The sequence below is a fragment of the Cryptotermes secundus genome, unplaced genomic scaffold, assembly GCF_002891405.2.
Source record: "Cryptotermes secundus unplaced genomic scaffold, Csec_1.0 scaffold72, whole genome shotgun sequence".
In the NCBI taxonomy this organism is placed as follows: Eukaryota; Metazoa; Arthropoda; class Insecta; order Blattodea; family Kalotermitidae; genus Cryptotermes; species Cryptotermes secundus.
In genome coordinates, this window is record NW_019730103.1 from 1,379,197 (window position 1) to 1,399,758 (window position 20,562).

Genomic DNA, 20,562 nt, shown 5'->3' on the forward strand with positions numbered 1-20,562 from the left:
TTGAAAAGGGGGCTGTGTGGGTCCCAGAACCGGCATGGACGAATGCTAATAAATATACTCGTAAGTGTAATTGTATGCATTTATTAAAGCGCAGCTCATTTGTTGACAGCTGAATAATTGTAAAGCAGATCCCCAGAGCAATTACGGGGAACAAATAGTCACCGTAAGCTCTGAGACATACATACATCGCATCGAGTCATTGACCGTTAATGCGTTTGATGGCTGTCTCGGAGAATCCGTCAGTCTTCTTGTAAAACGGCTGTAATTATGAAGAGTATTAACTTCTGGAATACGCCACCATGATTTCCGACATTTCGGGAGAATGTGCTGACCACGATTGCCGCCATTTCGGGAGAATGTGCTGACCATGATTGCCGCCATTTCAGGGGAATGTGCTGACCATGATTGCCGCCATTTCGGGAGAATGTGCTGACCATGATTGCCGCCATTTCAGGGGAATGTGCTGACCACAATTGCCGCCATTTCGGGGGAATGTGCTGACCATGATTGCCGCCATTTCAGGGGAATGTGCTGACCATGTTTCCCTCCATTTCGGGGGAATGTGCTGACCACGATTGCCGCCATTTCGGGAGAATGTGCTGACCATCTTAAAAGTGGAAGTGGGCCAATCAAACACATGCTGCTGGCTACTTGCTCCTTATTTGGCTTATACCTGAACCCTGAAGTACCTTCCTCTCACATGTAGGGAAACCTGTACCGGACTACACGGTGTCAAGTTCCAGAAGACTGACAGTATGGGGCACAGACCATTACTGGGATTGGCGTGGCCTGATCACGTACTTTAGAGGGCCCAAAGTCCGTCTTCTTTGGGTCTCGGCACAACTTGCTTGCCTCGAGTCCTGATTTTCTCGGAGGTGCAGAACCCCGGATCAGCTAGCGAGTATTAAATGGAGAGGGTTGAAGCGGCTGAGACGTTTATATAGGATAGGTCAAAACAATATTACGAAGCAGGCTAGAAGGCCGAAGAAAGTGTGTGAAGGCCCATTGAGATTGCCGAAGTTGTGTGGAATTGTTTACGAGAAGTGAAATTGAAGAGATGGAGCTAAGAGCAACTGCTTAATGTTGGTGCAAGTAAGGCGGGACCGAATCCCTTGGATCTTCCGCTTCAGATGGACCTCTTGTACCAGCCCATGATGACAGACCAGTATTGATAATTGGCAAGGGAAAACCGAAATGTTAGGAGAAAAACGTGCTTCAGTGCCATTTTCCCAAATCATTTCACATGGGATTGAACCTGAGACTCTGTGAGGAGAAGCTGTGCAATGAGTCACCGAGGTGGTCACATAGTTTTGCAATGGTGTACAGGTAGTGGAAACTGTAATGTTATGAAGACGGCTGATACTCTCGGAGATAAATTTAGAGCTGGCTAGCTACGTCAGAGCAGAGAGAGCGTAGCGCAGTATGTTCTCGGCGTGGCGTCTGAGAGGAAGTTGCTAAAGTAATCGCGGATTTTTGCGACGTGCAAACAATCATCAGTGATTGTGCTGTGATAAGTGTGCTCTGCGTTATCTCATGTCTTTACGGTACGTGTACTTAACGGAACATACATCTTGTGCTGTTTCACGTCTGATAGGACGTTCAGTTGCGGATGAAATCACTGTGTTGCACCACTCTTAGCTGTCTTTGAGAAGGATTTGGCTGGGGGGATCTTTACTTACCTGGAGTAGAAACATTTTTTAAAATTTTAGTCTGTTAGGTAGTTACCTTTTATGGAAACCAGAATTTATTATTGTGTTCACGGAAATCCGTCGCTGGACCAGATCTCGAAACAAACATATGAGAGCATATTCCCTGGTCGTGTTCCTGTAATACGTGTTCAGTATTCTGCATGCATGTTGCTCCCCGTCACTGGAGCGCAAAACAGAATCATAACATGACGATAGCTAACATATCCTTTGATAATGTGGCAAATTCGAATATTTCTGAATGACAGCAACAAATCAAAATTTAGTTCTTGAGGAAATTAAGGGCATATCAATTTGGGATAGTGACCTTGCTATTCAGTGGAGAACCTTTCGTCTTCTCGTCTGCTGTCTAAAAACGCAAAACTAAAAACAAAACAAAATTTTGTTTTTAGTTTTGTATGGGTGTGAAAGTTGGTCTCTGATGTTAAGGGAACATTGACTGAGAAGAGGGTGCTGAGGAGAATATTTGGATCAAGAGGAATGAAATAGTAGGAGACTGGAGAAAATTATTTATTATACCCTGAAGATTGAGGCGATACGTTCCACCGAAACGTCGGTTTACAAGATTCTACACGCACATACATATATACATACATTTTTTTTTTCTGTGGCGCTACAGCCCCAATTTGGGCCTAGGCCTACCTCCATGAAACTCTCCGTTTCACTTCGGTTTACTACATCTTAAACATTCGGTAGGACTCCTTGGGCGAGTGATCAGCTCGTCGCAAGGGCTCTACCTATAGACAAACACAGAAAAACGCACACAAACATCCATGCCCTGAGTGGGATTCGAACCCACGATCCCGGCTTCCGAGCGAGCGAAGACAGTGCATGCCTTAGACCGCTCGGCTACCGTGACCGGCTATGTACATACGTACATACATACATACATACATACACACATTCATACAGACACACATACACATACATGCATACATACGTACATACAATATTCCAGAAGCCACTTTCTCGTATTGAGGGCGGGCTGAATTTATCAAAATGTGGAACTCGAGTGTCTTACTATCACAGCACTATCCGCCCCCCCCCTACCTATTGCGCAGAGGAGAAGGTATCTTGAAGCGATGTGGCAACTGTAGGAAGTTCTTATATTTGCATTTTGTGTAGAAATCTTTCATAGGAGTACTCTGAATTGTTTTGCTTTTGAGTATTTTCGCGATAATGTCATCGCCCGCTCGAACACTGGGACCACGGCATCGAATCCCACTCAACCTGCCCCAGCGCCACTTTGTCCGCTACAAATCCCACTTGACCAGACGCGGGATCGAACCCGGGCCGTCGCAGTGGGAAGTCAGCGACTAACCGCTTGAGCTATGGCGCGGCCTACCACCGTACTTGAGTGGACAGTCTGTTTTGCGTACGCTCACTGTAGCTAAGGCAGCCTTCGTTTATATTACCGACGGCCCTCGCTGAGCGAGACAGAGCTACTAAGGTGTGGAGTTTCCAAGCATTTTGTATTCAGATTTACTGATTTACATTCTATTAAGCATCTAATCGCAAGATAATATTTATTCGTACGATGTGATTAATGGCATTATTACCCCATTTTTAAAAGAGGTTGTCACTACTCTCTGAATCTGATTGACCTCGTCTTCCGCCATTTCTTTCGCAGAATCCACTCCTTAGCCCTCTGCGCATCCCGGATATGGTTTTTCCGAGCTGGAATTTTAGAAGTGCCGCTTGTAGGTGGAGCCTTCTCCAGCACTGCGGGATGGTATCCACAGGATTCTGGGTCAGGATGCGATAGGAGCCGATTTCCATTTTAATAAATTGGCGTTCATTTCCCCGTAATAATTAGTATTGGTTCGTCACTTTGGATGGAGAATTAATTTCCTCTCCCGAATGGAATCGCTGTCAGATGATCCAACTTGACTCATTGTTAATCTTTACCAACTGAGATTTGGAAGCTACGACCCGTGACTCATTTCTCAGCGATTATCACACTGTGACTCTTATTCGCTCACGTTTCGTTTAATTAGTACTTATTTTAAACCCTTGCCTGACTTAATGCATTCGCAAGAACATTGCCATCGCAGGTGCAGTATCACGGCGTTCCGTAAGCAACTTTCTGCAGTCGTTATGTCTTACAGCCCACGGTTTTCAGAATTCTTAACGTGGGATCAAACTGCCTTGACATGCTGCAGGTTCGTTCGATTCATTTACCTTTATTTTTAGCATCAATTTAACTGCAAAATGCATTTTATCAACATCACCCCATTTTTCTGCCGATTTTTACTTGGCTGTCAAAAGGCAGACATTCAAATATTAAGGGAATATTTCCCTTCGTTTACAATATTCTGTCAAGCACCAGAAGCATCTGCTGTTCGTTCTTACATTTGGCATTACCGTGAACGGGGCGACTGATCTTTACTTGTCTATTGAAACAGTTAAACAGCTCAAACATTACATGTCTGGCTTGTTTATATGAGACCTGGCGCTTGCTTTGCCGGCCCTCCGTTTCTATAACTACAGCAACTCGCAATTAAAGCTGCTTCAAAGAAACATTTTAATTTCACGAATAAAATTCCATGGCCTCAGTAAGTTTCAGCAGCGCTTCCCAACAGTGAGTGACACTGGTTCAGGGTGAGCACGTGACAATTCTTTGTCGCCTCACATCCAGGGCGACCCGCCAAGACATTTTCAGGCTGCCTTAACACATGACGCAGTAAACTAATCAAACCAGAACATTTAACTTGGCCCATATAATGGTAGTTGTGTTCACCAGAACCAGATGTTATGTCTGTAAGAGTATTCCAGCGTGACTGTTATACAGGAACTGTGTGACTGCCGACATGACTTGACCTTCGAGTTTTGCGAGTGGCGACGAGTTCTTATTGAAGCGGAAGACGGCTTTACAGTCGGCACCTCAACAGTTTCCGTTTCCCTTTCTTTGCTTAGCAATGCGGCATCAACTGCAGAGGTTACACAGTGTCAGATATAGTACGGCGGACATTTCATAGAAACATGATGCTTCCATTATCAGTGTTCTACCCCGAGGATATTTACCAACGTTGGAGAGGAACGCGATGCTTCCTTATTTAGGGTTATACGCTGAAGATGAAAGATGGTTCCGAAACGTCGGTAGCCTTCTATAAAAATATACGGTGACATATCCAGATAGGTAATAATGCCCATAGACACTACCTTGGAAACCTCATGCCTCACATTGGCTTACATTTGGGCTGGCGATAATGAATTACTATAGATTTTGAGAAGGTTAGGCTTATTGAGAGAGAGAGAGAGAATGAATGTTTGCTACATGTTCCACTGTAAAGGCGAAGCCTGGCGAGCAACTGAAGTAGCACAAGGAAAAGCCAGACGAGTCTCCCGACGAGCACGAGTAATGTGGACGCGCCTTAAGAGAGAACAGGGACAGGGAGTGAGTGATGTGTTGGATGATGCAGTTGCAGCAGGGCGGACAGATGGCTGGCCGGCGACTACAGATATACGGGAAGGATTAGAAAAGAGCGGAGTCGCGTGTGTTTGTGGTGAGGCGAATGCGGTATACACACTCATATCGCTTTAATATGTGCCTCGAAACCCCCAGCGGAAGTGTGGGTGAGAAATGGAGGAGCTTTTACGAGGAAATTATGTTGAGGAAAATTGTAAATTGGAACAGTACAATTTGCCATCGGAGTGAAGGTGATTACATGCACACAAAGTTAGACGGAAATGGTGTACTAATAGAATGAGTTTTTCTATTTGTGGATAGTTACGTAGATAATGTAAGGGGCGCTTCGCAAAGTGGGAGGCGGAAACCTCCTCCCCTGGGGGCTGCATGAAGGTTTTTCATGACGTAATTATGAGGCATAGAAATTTATAATAAAAGAAATTACAAACATGAAATTTAACAAAAGTAATGCAGCACCCGTTGAGAACTCAGCGTTAAGTCTCATTATTTCGTATGTATGCTCTAATACCATTAGCTTTTCCTGCTTCCTCCCGCATTACCAACCCCAGCGTTTAAAGCCTTGTCCCACGAATAACACACACAAATAATCAGTTATAAACCGTCTAATTTATAAAGAATACCACGTTTCACATATTTGCGCCAGAATCTTATGAATACTCTCAGAATGTATACGATACGTTGAAAGGACTGCAATTTGCGTTTATGCAACATGTTAACACCCAACAGTTCGTTGTTATTGTGACGTGAAATTACTCAGCTCCTACGCATAAATAATTGTTTCATATGCAGAGAGAGACAGCATTGCAATCCATTTGACATAGCTACGTAACACTGTTATGTGTGGGGGAGAATCCGACATTTCTGTTCTCATGAAATGAGCCTTAGTCTGGGAACCATTGACACAGGGGAGTGAATAGATGCAAACAGTTGCGTTCGTAGCGTAACAATAAACCTACACATGTTCTTACGTACGTGGAGGATTGGAGGTGTAGGTCCATAGGTTCTCAGCCTCGTCACTAGATGGGGGTGAGTGCTTAGCTTCGTACCCCCACAGCTTTACACCTTGGGAAGCTACCCCTGGTATCAGTTGGATGGAAAACTAAGTGGCCCTAAACCTGGATGCTGTGGTAAAGAGAAAATCTCTTGCCCCTGCAGGGAATCCTACCCTGACATAGCGCGTCCCTGCCGAAGTGTCTGTGATACTTTGCTGGCCCATAATGGCCACGGGCTACTAGGGGACTGTTTGTGTAAAATCACAGCAGAGCAGGACGAGCTCAGAAGATGCGAATCGAAATGTTGGTAGGAGACGTGTTGCCCCAGCCTTCGCATAAAAAACATAGAAAACCACGAAAATTCGCAGACGATATATTCGAACCATGGACCTCCGGATTACAGAAATACATCTGACGATTCGTGTGTTATGTCCAGGAAGGGGCAGGCATGTAACAAGTGCTATACGGTGTGAAACAGCACAAGAGTAATCCGCTGTGCTCGCAGGTTGCATGGCTTGTAGGCGCCATGATAACAGTTCCGATCAGCATCTCCAGTCCGTACCAGGGTCAGGACACTGATGCCAGCGGGCTCGGCCGGTCCCCCAAGGTAAGCAGTGACATCAGCGCACTGGTGCTCTTTGTTGTGACGGTGATGAACCTTCGGGTTCTTTAAGAACGGACAGTGTCAGGATTATGGGAACAGGTATCTGACAAAAAAACTTGAAGCCCCGTTGTGTAATTAGATAAGCACTATGTCGTGAAGACGTGGAGGTGTAGCTCCACCTTTCTTGACCTTGGAGGTGAGTGATCAGCTTCACGCCCCTGCCGCTGTGCTGCACATTTGGATGGAGGAGGCTGGGTGAGCCCCAGAGTCGGTATGGATGCTGTGGAGAAGAGAAGAATTTTGCACTGGCGGGAATAGAACCCGGACCGTTCAGCCCATAGCCCGTCGCTATCCTGACTCTTTACAGCACGTGGTGCTCGAGTTAATTGTTGACTTATTATTTTCATTTCGTGTATCCTGTTGTGATATTAAATACAATTCTTTATAGAGACCGTCACAAGAAAACAATACAATGGTCAAGGCTAAAATTAGCTCAGCTACATGTTTCGGCTGTTAAAGCCATCACCAGGCAAACACATGATTACCGTATTCATACTGCTGAACTGCAATTGCGATGGTGAAGCTGGATACTTGATAATTATTACATTATAAAATACAGTGAACTGTAAAATTATTATAAAAACAAAAATTACGGCGTAAAATAGGGTTAAAAGCTCTTCATGTGCTATTCCATATCATCAAGCCAGTCGTTGCAATTTTGTTATATTCCCGTGGGCATAACGGTATGTTCTGTACATGCAATGAAGTGCTTGGAGGCCCGTGGTATGGATGTACACGTAGTATAGTACTGACATGAATTGTTTGGCCGGCGCCTCATCTTACAGTGTATTTTGTCCTTTCTGTGGGGAATATAGATTGCTTTTGTAAAAGCAAATGTTGATGTAGTAGCTTCTTTGTTTTGAATACTGATTGTTGCTGTGTAGACGGAGTATTCCATATTCTATATACTTTTATCTTATATCTGTTTGTGTAGTTTTCCTGTATATCGCCAATTCTGATTTTGTTTTTCGGTGTATTATAAGATGCAGGAAGTTAATGGAATGATATTCTTCTTAAATAATGAATTCTGTATTAGTTTTTATTGAATTTTACTAATTATAAAAGACAAGTCCGTCCAGTGTGACTATTTCAGTTATCCCACTTGATGATTCACTAGCCTTACATGTTTCGATCCATTTGGATCATCTTCAGAGGCACCAAACACTTTTTAGAAACCACTATCACAGCGGTTGTCAATCAAATACACATGTAATGTCCAAGTACACAATGTTGCATCTATCAGTCACAGCAGCCTTTCTGGTTATAGAAATATTTAAAGTTGTTTTAAAGTTTTAAAAACTTTGTTCAAAATTAAAATTCATAAATCTTACGGTTCGTGTCAGTAACCCCTGTTGTCTCTCTTCTAGGTGGCTGATGTTGTGCCTCCTATGTAACTTGAGTAAGGAGATTCTGTAAATATATCATGGGTACTGTATTAATAATTGTAACTGTTAGTGTGACGAACCAAAAATGAAACAAATCAGATTTTATTAATATTTCGTCTATATTTGTTATTTTGTTATAAGTTAAGAAAATGTCTTCTCCATACGTGAAATATCCAATAATTTGATACTTCGTTAAGATTGGATATAGGTGTTTATGCTCCATATATTGGATATATGCTTCGTCTAATATAGCGGATGAAGGAGCACCCATTGCTAATCCTTCAGTTTGTTTGTAATATTGTTGGTCGAATTGGAAGTAGTTTTGCTCCATCACTGCTTTTAATATATTTATTATTTATTGTTGATTAGTTTTTATGATTTCTGGATCATTTTCTATTATATTTATAACCTCTGATTTCGGTGTATTGGTGTACGTATTCTCTATGTCGAATAAACATATTCTCATCTTCAATATTTTCGGTCTGTGGTAAAATGTGTCCAGTTTTGGATGTTGTGTGTGTTCGGTAGGTGTAAGCAGTTGTGTAATGTTTTTGTTAGAAAGTTCGCTAGTTCGTATGCGAGCGCATTCCTGCAATTAATTATTGGTTTGATATGTGTAGTGTTTTTGTGGCGTGAAAATTTGGGGCCGTTGGGTTCGTGTTTATATATTTTCGTTTTATTTTGGTATAGTATTATTATAATACTATCTACTCTATGCTCTGTCTGTAATTGGCCTTGCGGCTGTTGACTCGGCACATAAATAACAAAGAATTTAATTTAATTATTATTATTATCCTTGAGATTTGTACAGTATTGTACAGTGTTGTGAAATATATTGTTCAGAAATTGAATATAGTGTTGAACAGAAAATATGCATATTTATACAACGTTCATCGTCAGAAATGCATAGAAAGGTTCGTAGGAAGAATCCTGACAAGTATAGTGCCGGATAAAGCAACGATCCACAATATCAGAGCATGATTGCGTTCTGTGAGGTCAGTGTTGAACAGAAATCTCGAGAAGGACACGTACGGGCTGAAGTACAGAACTTGGTAACATCGGTACTCGATTATAGACAAGCCCAAAAAGTTGTTACGTCTTTTGGCTTTTTATTGTGGGTTGACACAAGTGCAACTCAACATCGGTGCAAAGTTGCTGAAGTTACAGCTTAATAAAACTGCAGTTGTACAAACTTAACTTATTGCCTTCAGATTGCGAAGTAAAAGTTCGACATTGTATATGGGATCGAGGATCGGCACTCACTGGAAATATTTGCCAATAATTTACGTTTTATGTTCACAAGACAAGTTTCACTTTAATAGGTTTATTTAAGCAGCTAGAATAAAGAAAGTCCTCATGCCATTCATGAAGCATCATTGTATGATTTTGAAGTTGTGGCTTGGTGTGTTGTTAGTGCGCAGATGATAACAATGGCCGTGTATTATTCACAAAAGAACAAATTTCGAACGTTACGTGAAACTGATTCTGTCACCCTTTTCCGATCACCAGACTGATGAAGAGAAATTCTACTGGCATTTTATACAAGATAATGCACCGAAAACACTGCAAGCACGTCTGTGGATGCATAAGATGAAGTCTTCGCGAACGGCCGTAAGTCGAGGATTGTGCCCACTGCGAGCGTATGGTTAAAATCCTTGTATATGAACAACTCGCATTGTTTGGAAGAACTTCTAGAAAGTGTTAGGCATGGAATTTCGCGCTGTTGCTGTATAGAAGCTTCAACTTTTGTCTAGAAACTTGTTCTCACGATGTGAGGTATGCTTGGAAGCAGAGGGTCGTTGCTTCTATAAAATAACGCGAAGTTTATAAAGCGCAGCGTAAAGCGGGTCTGCAAAAAGAGTGCCATATCGGCTGCGGGAAACAGCCCAACGATAAACTGCACCCCGGTACAAAACGCTAGGTTAGCGGTAACAGTTGCAGTCCGAGAGATGAAGTATAACGAAGTTGGGACGTGACATATCAGAAAACAGTTTATGCCGGAAGGGGGACAGCTCATGCTGACTAGGCTACGGGCTTGACCGAGACAGAGGCAAGAGATTTATTCTTCCCGACAGCCTCCACACCGGTTCTGGGGTCCACGCATTCGTCTATCTAACGGGGCACAAAGACGGCGGATAAACCTGCATGTAATGCCCGCCAAATATTAGAACTACTTACTTACTTACTTACTTATGGAGCTGAGCCCTTCTGGAGGAGCCGCCAGTTGTGCAGCTACTCAAGAACTTCCCAGCATTTTATTGGACCCGAAGGTTCATTACCGTGTTCACAAGAGCTCTCCACTGCTCCCTATCCTGAGCCGGATCTGTCCAATCAATCCCATCCCATCCTATCTCTCTAAGATCCATTTTAATATTGTCCATCCCATACATCTTGGTCTTCCCAGTGGTCTCTTTGCTTCTGGCTTTCCCACCAATATCCTACATGCATTTCTCTTCTTTCCCATTCGTGCTACATGCTATGCTCACCTCATATTTCTTGACTTGATCATTCTAATTATTCTTGGAGAAGAGTACAAATTATGAAGCTCCTCATTATGTAGTTTTCTCCAACCTCCTGTCACTTCCTCTCTCTTAGGTCCAAATATTCTCCTCAACGTAAAACAGGATAACAGACAAAAGTAACCTTGAACCTGAAAGAATGAGTAGTTCAGTGTTGCAGTTTGAATCTCACAGTGCAGTTCAGAGAGATCTTCTTTGGTCATATATCCAGGCCATGAATCTCGCCATCTTTTTTACGGTATTACAGGGCTCATTTCCTCTTTATCAGAATTATCTGTAGGTGGAACCTGAACAATAGTTGTGACGTCTGTAGCTTGCTGTGCTGACTCCAGCTCTGATGGAGGGACTGCATCCATAAGACTTTTGGACAAGTCTGTCCCTATCTGTGGTCCCTGCAGAGGGAGTGTGCGCCAGGAGCATGCTGGTCCATGGATTCAGTACATTCAGACCACTTCAGAATTCAGATTCCCCCCTCCCTCACCCATGTAACACCCCAGTATCTCCTGTCTAGACATTACAAGGTCTTCTGAGAAAGAGAATAGCTTTTAAATATTTCATATGTGGTTTTTTTGGGTTTGGATCTGTGTGCTGATATGACAGCAAATTTGAGGTTCTCATGGCAGTGAATATTAAGGCAGGCCTACTTTCTGCTGGGATGTGATGTTTTTGTAATAGATGGGTACTAAAATTTTTAGGAACATTGTGTTTGATAATTCTGTGCTGAAAATGGAGGCAGTGGGGTTCACTTCCTCTGAAACTTTGGTACTTATCTACAAGTATATATGGCGTCACTTTACAGAAGACTGTACTATTGACATTAGAAGAGTTCAGTCCATAAACCACTGGATTGACTAGTCAGTTTAGAGGTGATTCATGTACTCCAAACACTGCACTGTATGAGAGCTGCAGTATGGAGTTCACTTTTGTGTTTCCTGTGTTGCAGGTAGTGGAGCTATTCAGTGCAATGAGGGACCAGGCCAAAGATGGAAACACTGTTGCTGGAAACAATGGCCGTTCCCTTAGTAGTGCAGCTACTTTAACATCACTCTGTGCCGACATTTCTCCAAGCTCCTCACATTTCTTTGAAGTATGTATACCGGTGTTAATAACTTGTTTTTATTCATGTTATATTTTAGCGTCCTGTTGCACTGATTTAAGTCCATGATTTATTTTATCCGTCTTCTAGTGCATACATTCATCTATCACCTCTTCTCACTCACTACATGTTTCGGCACAAATGTGCCATCTTCAGGTGCTGATCCAATCCACGACAAACTAGTTCATTGCATGCCTTGTCTATACATACTAAAATTTTATTCATTTATTAAACAGTGCTCTGATAATTACAATTATTATGCAACATTAGATGAGTGACTTATTGATCTCTTCATTGGATTTATGTATTTATTTATGTTCCTTTATTTGCTTATTCAAATTGTATTTTTGTCTGTGTAACAGTTGAAACAATGGTTCCGATCCTAATTTAAATCTAACCTAACCTTACCAAACCCAGCCTTACCAACCTTGGCCCAATCTAACCTAACCCTACCTAATTAACCCAACATAACATTGCAAAACAGCATGACATCATAACCCAAACCAAAAGAACATAAATTAACACCAAACAATACACAGAGTTCATATGGAGAGGTTCAATCTTAAGAAATTAGATGAGGTTGAAGGTAAGGAGCAGTATTGTGTTGAAATCTCAAATAGATTCGCGGCTTTGGGAAACTTGAACACTGAGGTGCATGTTAATAAAGCCTGGGAAAATATTAGAGAGAATATCAAAATTTCTGCCATGGAGAGCTTAGGTTATTATGAAGTGAAGAAGCATAAGCCAAGGATGGATGAAGCATGCTCAGAATTACTAGACCAAAGAAAGCAGGTCAAATTACAGTGGTTACAGGATCCAAGCGAGTTAAATGGGGATAATCTGAACAATATAAGACGTGAAACCAGCAGGCATTTCAGGAACAAAAAGAAGGAATATCTGAAAGACAAAATTGATGAGCTTGCAATGAACAGTAAGAACAAGAACACTAGAGACCTGTATAGAGGAGTAAATGACTATAAGAAGGGTTACCAGCCTAACAGTAACTTAGTGAAGGATGAGAATGGTGATCTGATGCAGATTCCCACAAAATTTCGAATAGGTGGAGGAACTACTTCTCTCAGTTATTGAATGTACATATCGTCAGTGATGTTAGGCAGGTAGAAATGCACACAGCTGAGTCATTAATACCTGATCCCAGCCCTTTTGAGGTTGAAAGTGCTATTGCAAAATTCGAAAGGTATAAATCGCCAGCTAATGATGAAATTCCGGCAGAACTTATTCAAGCAGGAGGCGAAATACTACGTTCTAAGTTCCACAAGCTAATTACTTCTATTTGGCATAAGGAAAAATTGCGTGATCAGTGGAAGGAGTCTATTATTGTACCAGCTGACAAGAAGGGTGATAAAACTGACTAGTAATTATTGAGGGTTATCACTACTGTCAACTTCATGCAAAATTTTATCCAATATTCTTCTCTCAAGGTTAAGTCCATACATACACGTAGATGAAATTATTGGGGATCATCAGTGTGAGTTTCGGTGTAACAGATCAACTACGAATCAGATCTTTTGCATTCATCAGATACTGGAAAAAAAATGGGAGTACAATGAGACTACATCAGCTATTCATAGACTTCAAGAAAGCCTATGATTCAGTTAGGAGGGAAGTATTGTACAATATTCTGATAGAGTTTGGGATACACATGAAACTAGTTAAGCAGAATAACATGTGTTTAAACAAAACTTATAGTAAAGTCCATACAGGTAAACAGTTGTTTGATAAGTTTCCTATCCAGAATGACCTAAGACAAGGAGATGCTTTATCACCACTCCTTTTAAACTTTTCTTTAGAATATGGTATTAGGAAGGTCCAGCAAAGCCAGGTGGGACTGAAATTAAACGGGACACATTAGCTGTTGGTCTGTGCTGATGATGTGAATCTACTGGGTGATAACATAGATACCATAAAGAAAACACACAAACTTTAATTTACGCAAGTAAGGAAGTTGGTCTAGAAGTAAACACAGAGAAAACTAAGTATATGTTACTGTCTCGTTACCAGAATTCAGAGCAAAATCATAACATAACGATAGGAAACAGATGTTTTGAAAATGTGGCACATTTCAAATACTTGGAAACGATGATAACAAATCAAAACCTTATTCAGGATAAATTAAGTGGAGATTGAACTCGGGTAATGCTTGCTACCATTCAGTCCAGAACCTTTTGTCATCTTGTCTGCTGTCCAAAAAACATAAAAATTAGAATATACAAAACTATAATTTTGCTTCTGGTTTTGTATGGGTGTGAAACTTGGTCGCTGACATTAAGGAAGGAACATAGACTGAGGGTAACTGAGAACAGGATGTTGAGTAGAATATTTGGACCGAAGAGGGATGAAGTGACAGGAGGTTGGAGAAAACTGCATAATGAGGAGCTTCATAACTTGTACTCATCTTCAAGTATAATTAGAATGATCACGTCAAGAAGGATGAGGTGGGCATGACATGTAGCACGAATGGGGGAAACGAGGAATGCATATAGGATATTGGTGGGAAAGCCAGAAGGAAAGAGACCACTAGGAAGATCAAGATGTATGGGATGGACAATATTAAAATGGATCTTAGAGAGATAGAATGGGATGGTATGGATTGGATTGATCTGGCTGAGGATAGGGACCAGTGGAGGGTGAACATGGTAATGAACCTTCGGGTTCCATAAAATGATGGGAAATTCCTGAGTAGCTGCAGAATTGGCAATTCCCCAAGAATGCCTCAGCTCCATGAGTAAGTAAGTAAGTAAGTAAGTAATGACTCAAGTCAATATATGTTGAACCGCTCTCTAAATTAACTGACCTATTCTTCGTATCCTTTGTGTGGCCACTGTTTGCTAAAATAAGTAAATTGTCACAATGCCATGATGTGTGTTTCAGGTTTTGTATATTGGTAAAATCAAAGTCTCCCACAAGAAGGTGCCAGAGTCATTCATTGATGATGCATTGGAGAAATTCCGTGTGCATGAGATGGAGAAAGGGAAGAGTAAAATTGTGAAACAAGGCAGCAGTCATAATGTATCAGCAGCTGGAGCCCCCACTGGTAGCAGTCATAACGTATCAGCAGCTGGAGCCCCCACTTGTAGCAGTCATAACATATCAGCAGCTGGAGCCCCCACTGATAGCAATCATAATGTATCAGCAGCTGGAGCCCCCACTTGTAGCAATCATAACATATCAGCTGCTGGAGCCCCCACTGATAGCAATCATAACATATCAGCAGCTGGAGCCCCCACTGGTAGCAATCATAACATATCAGCAGCTGGAGCCTCTGCATGCAGCAGTGCACATCTCAGCGAAGCACAGACTCCAGGCAGCAGTGTTGTGATAGCCATGTGTCAAGATGAGGATCCATGTCATAGAGGATCGCTGGTAAGGCCTCTCCAATAAATCACGAATTGATATTTCTATCTTATTCCCTGCAGCATGTTTAGTCTTTGATAAGATAGGGTTGAATGGGAACTACTTGAGAGAAGCCACAGGGATATTATTGGGACACTGCTACTTGAAAAGATATCTATTTGAACTGGGACTGGTAAATAGTCCCACCTCTTGAAGGTATCATGATAAAGAAAAAGCAGGTTTACATGTTCAGTGGAATTTTGAGGTTCTAGCTGAATTAAGCTTTTGTCACATGGGAATCTAAATAGATCTGAGTAACTGTCATGAGGCCTCTTTAAACAGAGAGCTACATTCGAAGTGCTGGACTGCTAGAGGTTTAAATCTTATGAATGGAATGCAGACTGGATTGAAGATGGTTGTGGTGCAAGGATTTGTAAGAACTGCATCCTGTATATACAATGAACATATATAATTTTTACCATCAGTGCAACAATACTTTATTATTTATTTATTTATATATTGTGCACTACGTGTTTCGACCTCAAATGGGTCATCTTGAGGTGCTGCAAATTTCTCACATACTATTACCGAACTGAAACGCTAACATTCCAGTTTTTCTAAATGGTTCATACAAATTAGTTTAATTTCAATTCACAACCTAGGTAAAACCAGGCTTTGGTAAAAATTAACAATAAAATAAAATAAAATAAAAGGAGAATAAAAATCAGCATAAAAATCATGCATGTGATACAGTCATATATATAACAATGGGTTAAACCTAATTTAATAATTAGGTGATCCTAAATCCACAATTTGATATTTAAAATGATCTTTCAAAATGGTACAAGCTATGAGTGGCTTCGTGTTTGTTACTTCAGTAGACCACGCATAGGCTTCATCAAATTTCTTCTACTCTTTGCTGCATTGGATCGCCATGTTAGTACTATAATGTTACCATTCTCCAAGAGAATAGATCACTCTTCTTTCCTGTTGTCAGGAGCCAATGGTTAATATGTGCTGTTTATATTATGCGGTTCCTTGCGCTGCGTGGTTCATACTGCAGTAAACTATTTCATTTAAGGTTGCTAAATAATGAAGTATTGTTGCATTGACGGTAAAAATTATATTAATCTATCTAGTCATTGGTTCATAAGGGTAAATCACAAAAGTACTAACATTTTTCATTTTATTAGTGAATTTCGTTTTTAGATGTGTAATTTCTCTTTTATGTGACATTGTTCCATCTCTTGCTTGAAATGTTTTGTTTGTATGGATTGTATTGTGAACGTGTTTAACCACGTGGTGTTTGAAAGTCGATACCCTAATATGATTTGCTTCTGTCAATGTAATGACATGAATGAGAAATGGCTTTCAGAACATAGTATCTTAGTGCATCCTGAATGTGACATACCCCGCATCACAATATTTCAAGGCATTTATGTAGTCTAACATCAAAATTATTAACTTCCCTGCATAGAAAGCGACGCAAAACATTTAGATAAACCTCAGTGTTTTCCTTTTCAGTTCTTCCAGAGTTATATGCTTGATTTATTTCTTGGTTGACATGTCTACAGTTGACTAATCTGGTGTGCTTATGTATGTGTGTCTATCTGCTTATCAAATAATCCAGATCAAAACACAAACTTCAGGCTAAACTCACCTAGACATGATAATGGCTTTTTCAGCATGATGTATCACCACAATTTGGTGTTCTGGAAACAGGTAGGTTGGTGTAGGGATAACATTCATCCCTTATGTTTTGTTGGTACATGATATCACCTATTCTGACTGAGGTTTTCATGGGTTTCTTCAATATCTCAAGCAAATGTCAGGATGGCAGTACCTTTAGGAAGACAATGACCATTTCCTTCCAAATTGTTACTTACTCTCTTTTCAGAAAGTGCACAGCTCCTTTGAGGTTAAATAACCTCTACAGATGAAGCATTGCTATTGTATAACCTGAAAGTCAGTCAGAATAAGCACCGGCTCTTACTCTACTACTGATATAATTCCTGCACTGTCTTTAATTTTTTTAATTGACTTAGTGGGGGGTGGAGTTCAGCTGGGTCCACTCGGCACGGCGGCCACTGATTGGCCTATTGTACCTGCCCCGGGTGATTATGATGATGGACAAATTGGTGGAATGAAGATTGGCAGGGAAAGCTGAAGTACTTGGAGAAAACCTGCCCCAGCACCACTTTGTCCACTACAAATCCCGCTTGACCAGCTTGAACCTGTGCCGCCGCGGTGGGAAGCCAGCGACTTACTGCTTGAGCTATAGCATGGTCTCTGCACTGTCTTTACTCAGCTGTTAGACTTTTACTCATAAGAACTGTTTCCACAGTGTGAATGAAAAGAGATTCTAAGAGATATTCTCTCCCTTAGACCTATTTTGCAGTAAGAAAAGTGTTGTGACTGCTTCAGCTGGCCATTCAGTGTCTTTTGTTGATTTTAATCTCTCCCGCTCATCAATTAAAGTCATGTGCGTGAGTCGTATAATAACCTCCCTTTAATCTAATCTTTTACTTGGTGTCACAGGGCTCAGGGTGTGATGGAGACATGGAGACTGCTGACCAGCTGAATGCAGTGTCACCCACGGTTCTGTCCCCTTTGGTGCTGCCACCTACCAGCAGCATGAAGCTTGGGGATCCCATTGAGGCTCTCAGTATAACTTCTCAAGGGGAAGGCAGCATTTTGGTGGATCAGCATTCACAGCCATCAGCACCAAGTGAAGTGCTTCCAGTATGCACCAGCTCTACCCTCAGCAATGAATCAGCATGGATGAAGCAGCAGTAAGCAGTAATTGCAGTTTAGAGTTCCTTGCACTGGTAAAGCCTGATCTCACTTTCTTAAAAACTGTTATGTTTTGGAAATTGGCTCTATTGTTAAGAAGAAAGTTGTCTTCTGGGTTTAGGCGCCTTGTAATCTTCACCTAAACACAGAAGACGACTTTCTTCATAGTCATTGCCGTGAAAACCTCAAAACTTACATGGCTCTATTGTTGTCTTCAAGTGAAAAAACCTACTGTGTTGGGATCTTGGAAAGAGCTGCTCACAATCAGTGGGAGTATCTTTAAGTAGGGACCTGACAGAATAGGTTTCATTCTCATGATGACAGAATTATAGCCAGTTTCTGAAATTTGGACAATGTACAAAGTTCAGAAAAGTAGTAGCCATTGTGTCACACCATTAGCAAAGTACTTTGAATTATCTGCCTGCAATGAGGAGTTTTGTGGTTTTGTTTAGTTACCGTCAGTCCTGGGGATTCAATGATAGAAATTTGAATATTCGCTGCCATGAGAACATCAAGTATTGACGTGTATAATGTTTTTGTGCTTTTAGGTCACTTCCTCTGGAGCCTATGAGAAACCGAGCAGCATCCACTGGTAGTGCAAAGGAGTTGAGGAAGTCAGAGGGCACAGTAAGTAGCTCTGAGACATGCACTGGCCAAGTGTCAGACCACCAGTGATGCTGCAACTAGTGTAACTGTGAGACACCACACACACATGTCAAAATTGGTGATAAATGAGGTAGGGCATTGGTGGAATGATGATTGGAGGGGAAAGCTGAAATAGCCACAGAAAAATTTGCTTTGGTATCACTTTGTTTGCTGAAAATTCAGTAGGGATATCTTGTGATTGGTATAAATCACTTGCCTTCAGAAATCATTCCACTTCTGTATTTTCAATTTAAGTATCAATAGTGGCAGCATTTTAATCCACAGATGACATAATTGAGGAGAGATTTGGTTGTATAAGGTACCAGTGTTGGTATTAATGATGGGCAGGCTGTATACCAAATTTCATGAAGACTGGTGAGGGCATTCAAAGAATATTAAGGTTTTGCTTCAACAGTTTGAGGGTCTGTAATATTAATAATGCTGATGACAAAAGTTGGCACAAACTTCACTGACAAGCGGCGGTCGCTTAGTCAATATAGTTCGCTTGCAGACTAAAACCATGGAGTTCTTATTTGTTTGTTTTGTTTGATGAGAAGGGTTTATGATGTATGCTGTTGACCTCAGGTGGCATAATATACATACAGTGTCTTATGATAATAGGTTTATGAATTCAAGTAGTATAATATTAAGGTTATTACCTCAACAGTTTGAGAGGCTGCAGTATTGGTACTACTGATGGGAGGAGTATCTACTCACATAGCCAGAGGTGACATGACTTATGTACAATGTTTTATGATGATAAGTTCATGGATTCAAATAATATTAATGTTAATACCTCAACAATATGAGAACCTGCAGTGTTGGTATTACTTGTTGGAGAGATTCAGGAAGAATACCATTGAGATAGCCTTAGGTGTCATAAAGTATGTAACAAGTATTCATAAATATTGGTTCAGGAATTCAAAAGTTGTTGAAGTGGGGCTATACATACTGATACACAAGACAGCAACGTGATCTCATAAGCCCACTTTTATCTTTTTTAAAAGGAAGAAAGTTGTCTAAAAGTAGAATCGTAAATTTTCTGGGCATTATCCACCATAATAATTTTTATTTTAAATGATGTTTGAGAGTCTAAGTGTTGTCTCCATCATCATGTAAAAAATCCACTCTGTTAGGCCAAATTCATGGACCCAGTCCCCATGTCAAGACACAGTAGTAACAGAAGGCATGATATATAAACCAAATGAGACGGAACCCACCTATGGGAGGTGGGATAAAAAGACATCTTCATCTACATGCATGATACCTTCACTAGTGAAGACAACAGCACACGCTGCTAGAAGGAACAATGCACGAGCAAGGGGCATATTGCAGATTGCAGATGTAACAGAACAATGGGCTAACGAACATAAAAACAAGCTGCTGCAATAAAGCATCTGCAGATAAACATATACGAGGGGGTACTCAAAAGAAACCGAACTTATTTTTTTTTAAACTTATTTATTCAAATTTTAAGCACAAACCTTCAGTCCCCTTCAAAGTACTCTCCACTTACACTAATACACTTGTCTAGTCTTTTATTCCATTTTTCAAAACATTGTCTAAATTCATCTTTTGAGATGCTTGACAGCGCCTTTGTCGTTTTTTCCTTCACCTCAGCAACATCAGCAAAACGCTTTCCTTTCATGTCTCTTTTCATTCGAGGAAACAAAAAAAAAAGTCGCACGGGGCAAGGTCGGGTGAGTATGGAGGGTGAGGAACAGGGGCCATACCATTTTTGGTCAAGAATTGTCATAGAGACAGGGCTGTGTGACCAGGGGCATTGTCATGATGGAAAAACCAGTCACCCGACTGCCACAAATCTGGCCGCTTTCGCCGCAAACTGTTGCGCAATCTTTTCAAAACTTCCAAGTAGAAAGCCTGGTTAACTGTCTGACCCTGCGGAACAAACTCTGAATGGACGACTCCTCTCACATCGAAAAAACAAATCAGCATTGTTTTCATGTTTGATTTCACC

General features: G+C 41.1%; 1 protein-coding gene across 7 annotated transcripts in view; it reads left to right on the top strand.

The window, feature by feature from the left end:
* Positions 1-20,562, top strand: part of LOC111865992 (TBC1 domain family member 4) — a 95,270-nt gene that overhangs the window by 30,352 nt on the left and 44,356 nt on the right. For 4 of the 7 annotated variants that reach the window (XM_023854453.2, XM_023854451.2, XM_023854454.2 and 1 more), the window contains exons 4-7: positions 11,640-11,783; positions 14,685-15,176; positions 17,685-17,938; positions 18,488-18,566. In XM_023854453.2, coding sequence (XP_023710221.1) covers positions 11,640-11,783; positions 14,685-15,176; positions 17,685-17,938; positions 18,488-18,566 — 969 coding nt within the window. Of the gene's footprint in view, positions 1-1,409; positions 1,545-6,564; positions 6,736-11,639; positions 11,784-14,684; positions 15,177-17,684; positions 17,939-18,487; positions 18,567-20,562 lie in introns of those variants that run through there. The other 3 variants (XM_023854455.2, XM_023854456.2, XM_023854457.2) reach the window with 3 other exon arrangements.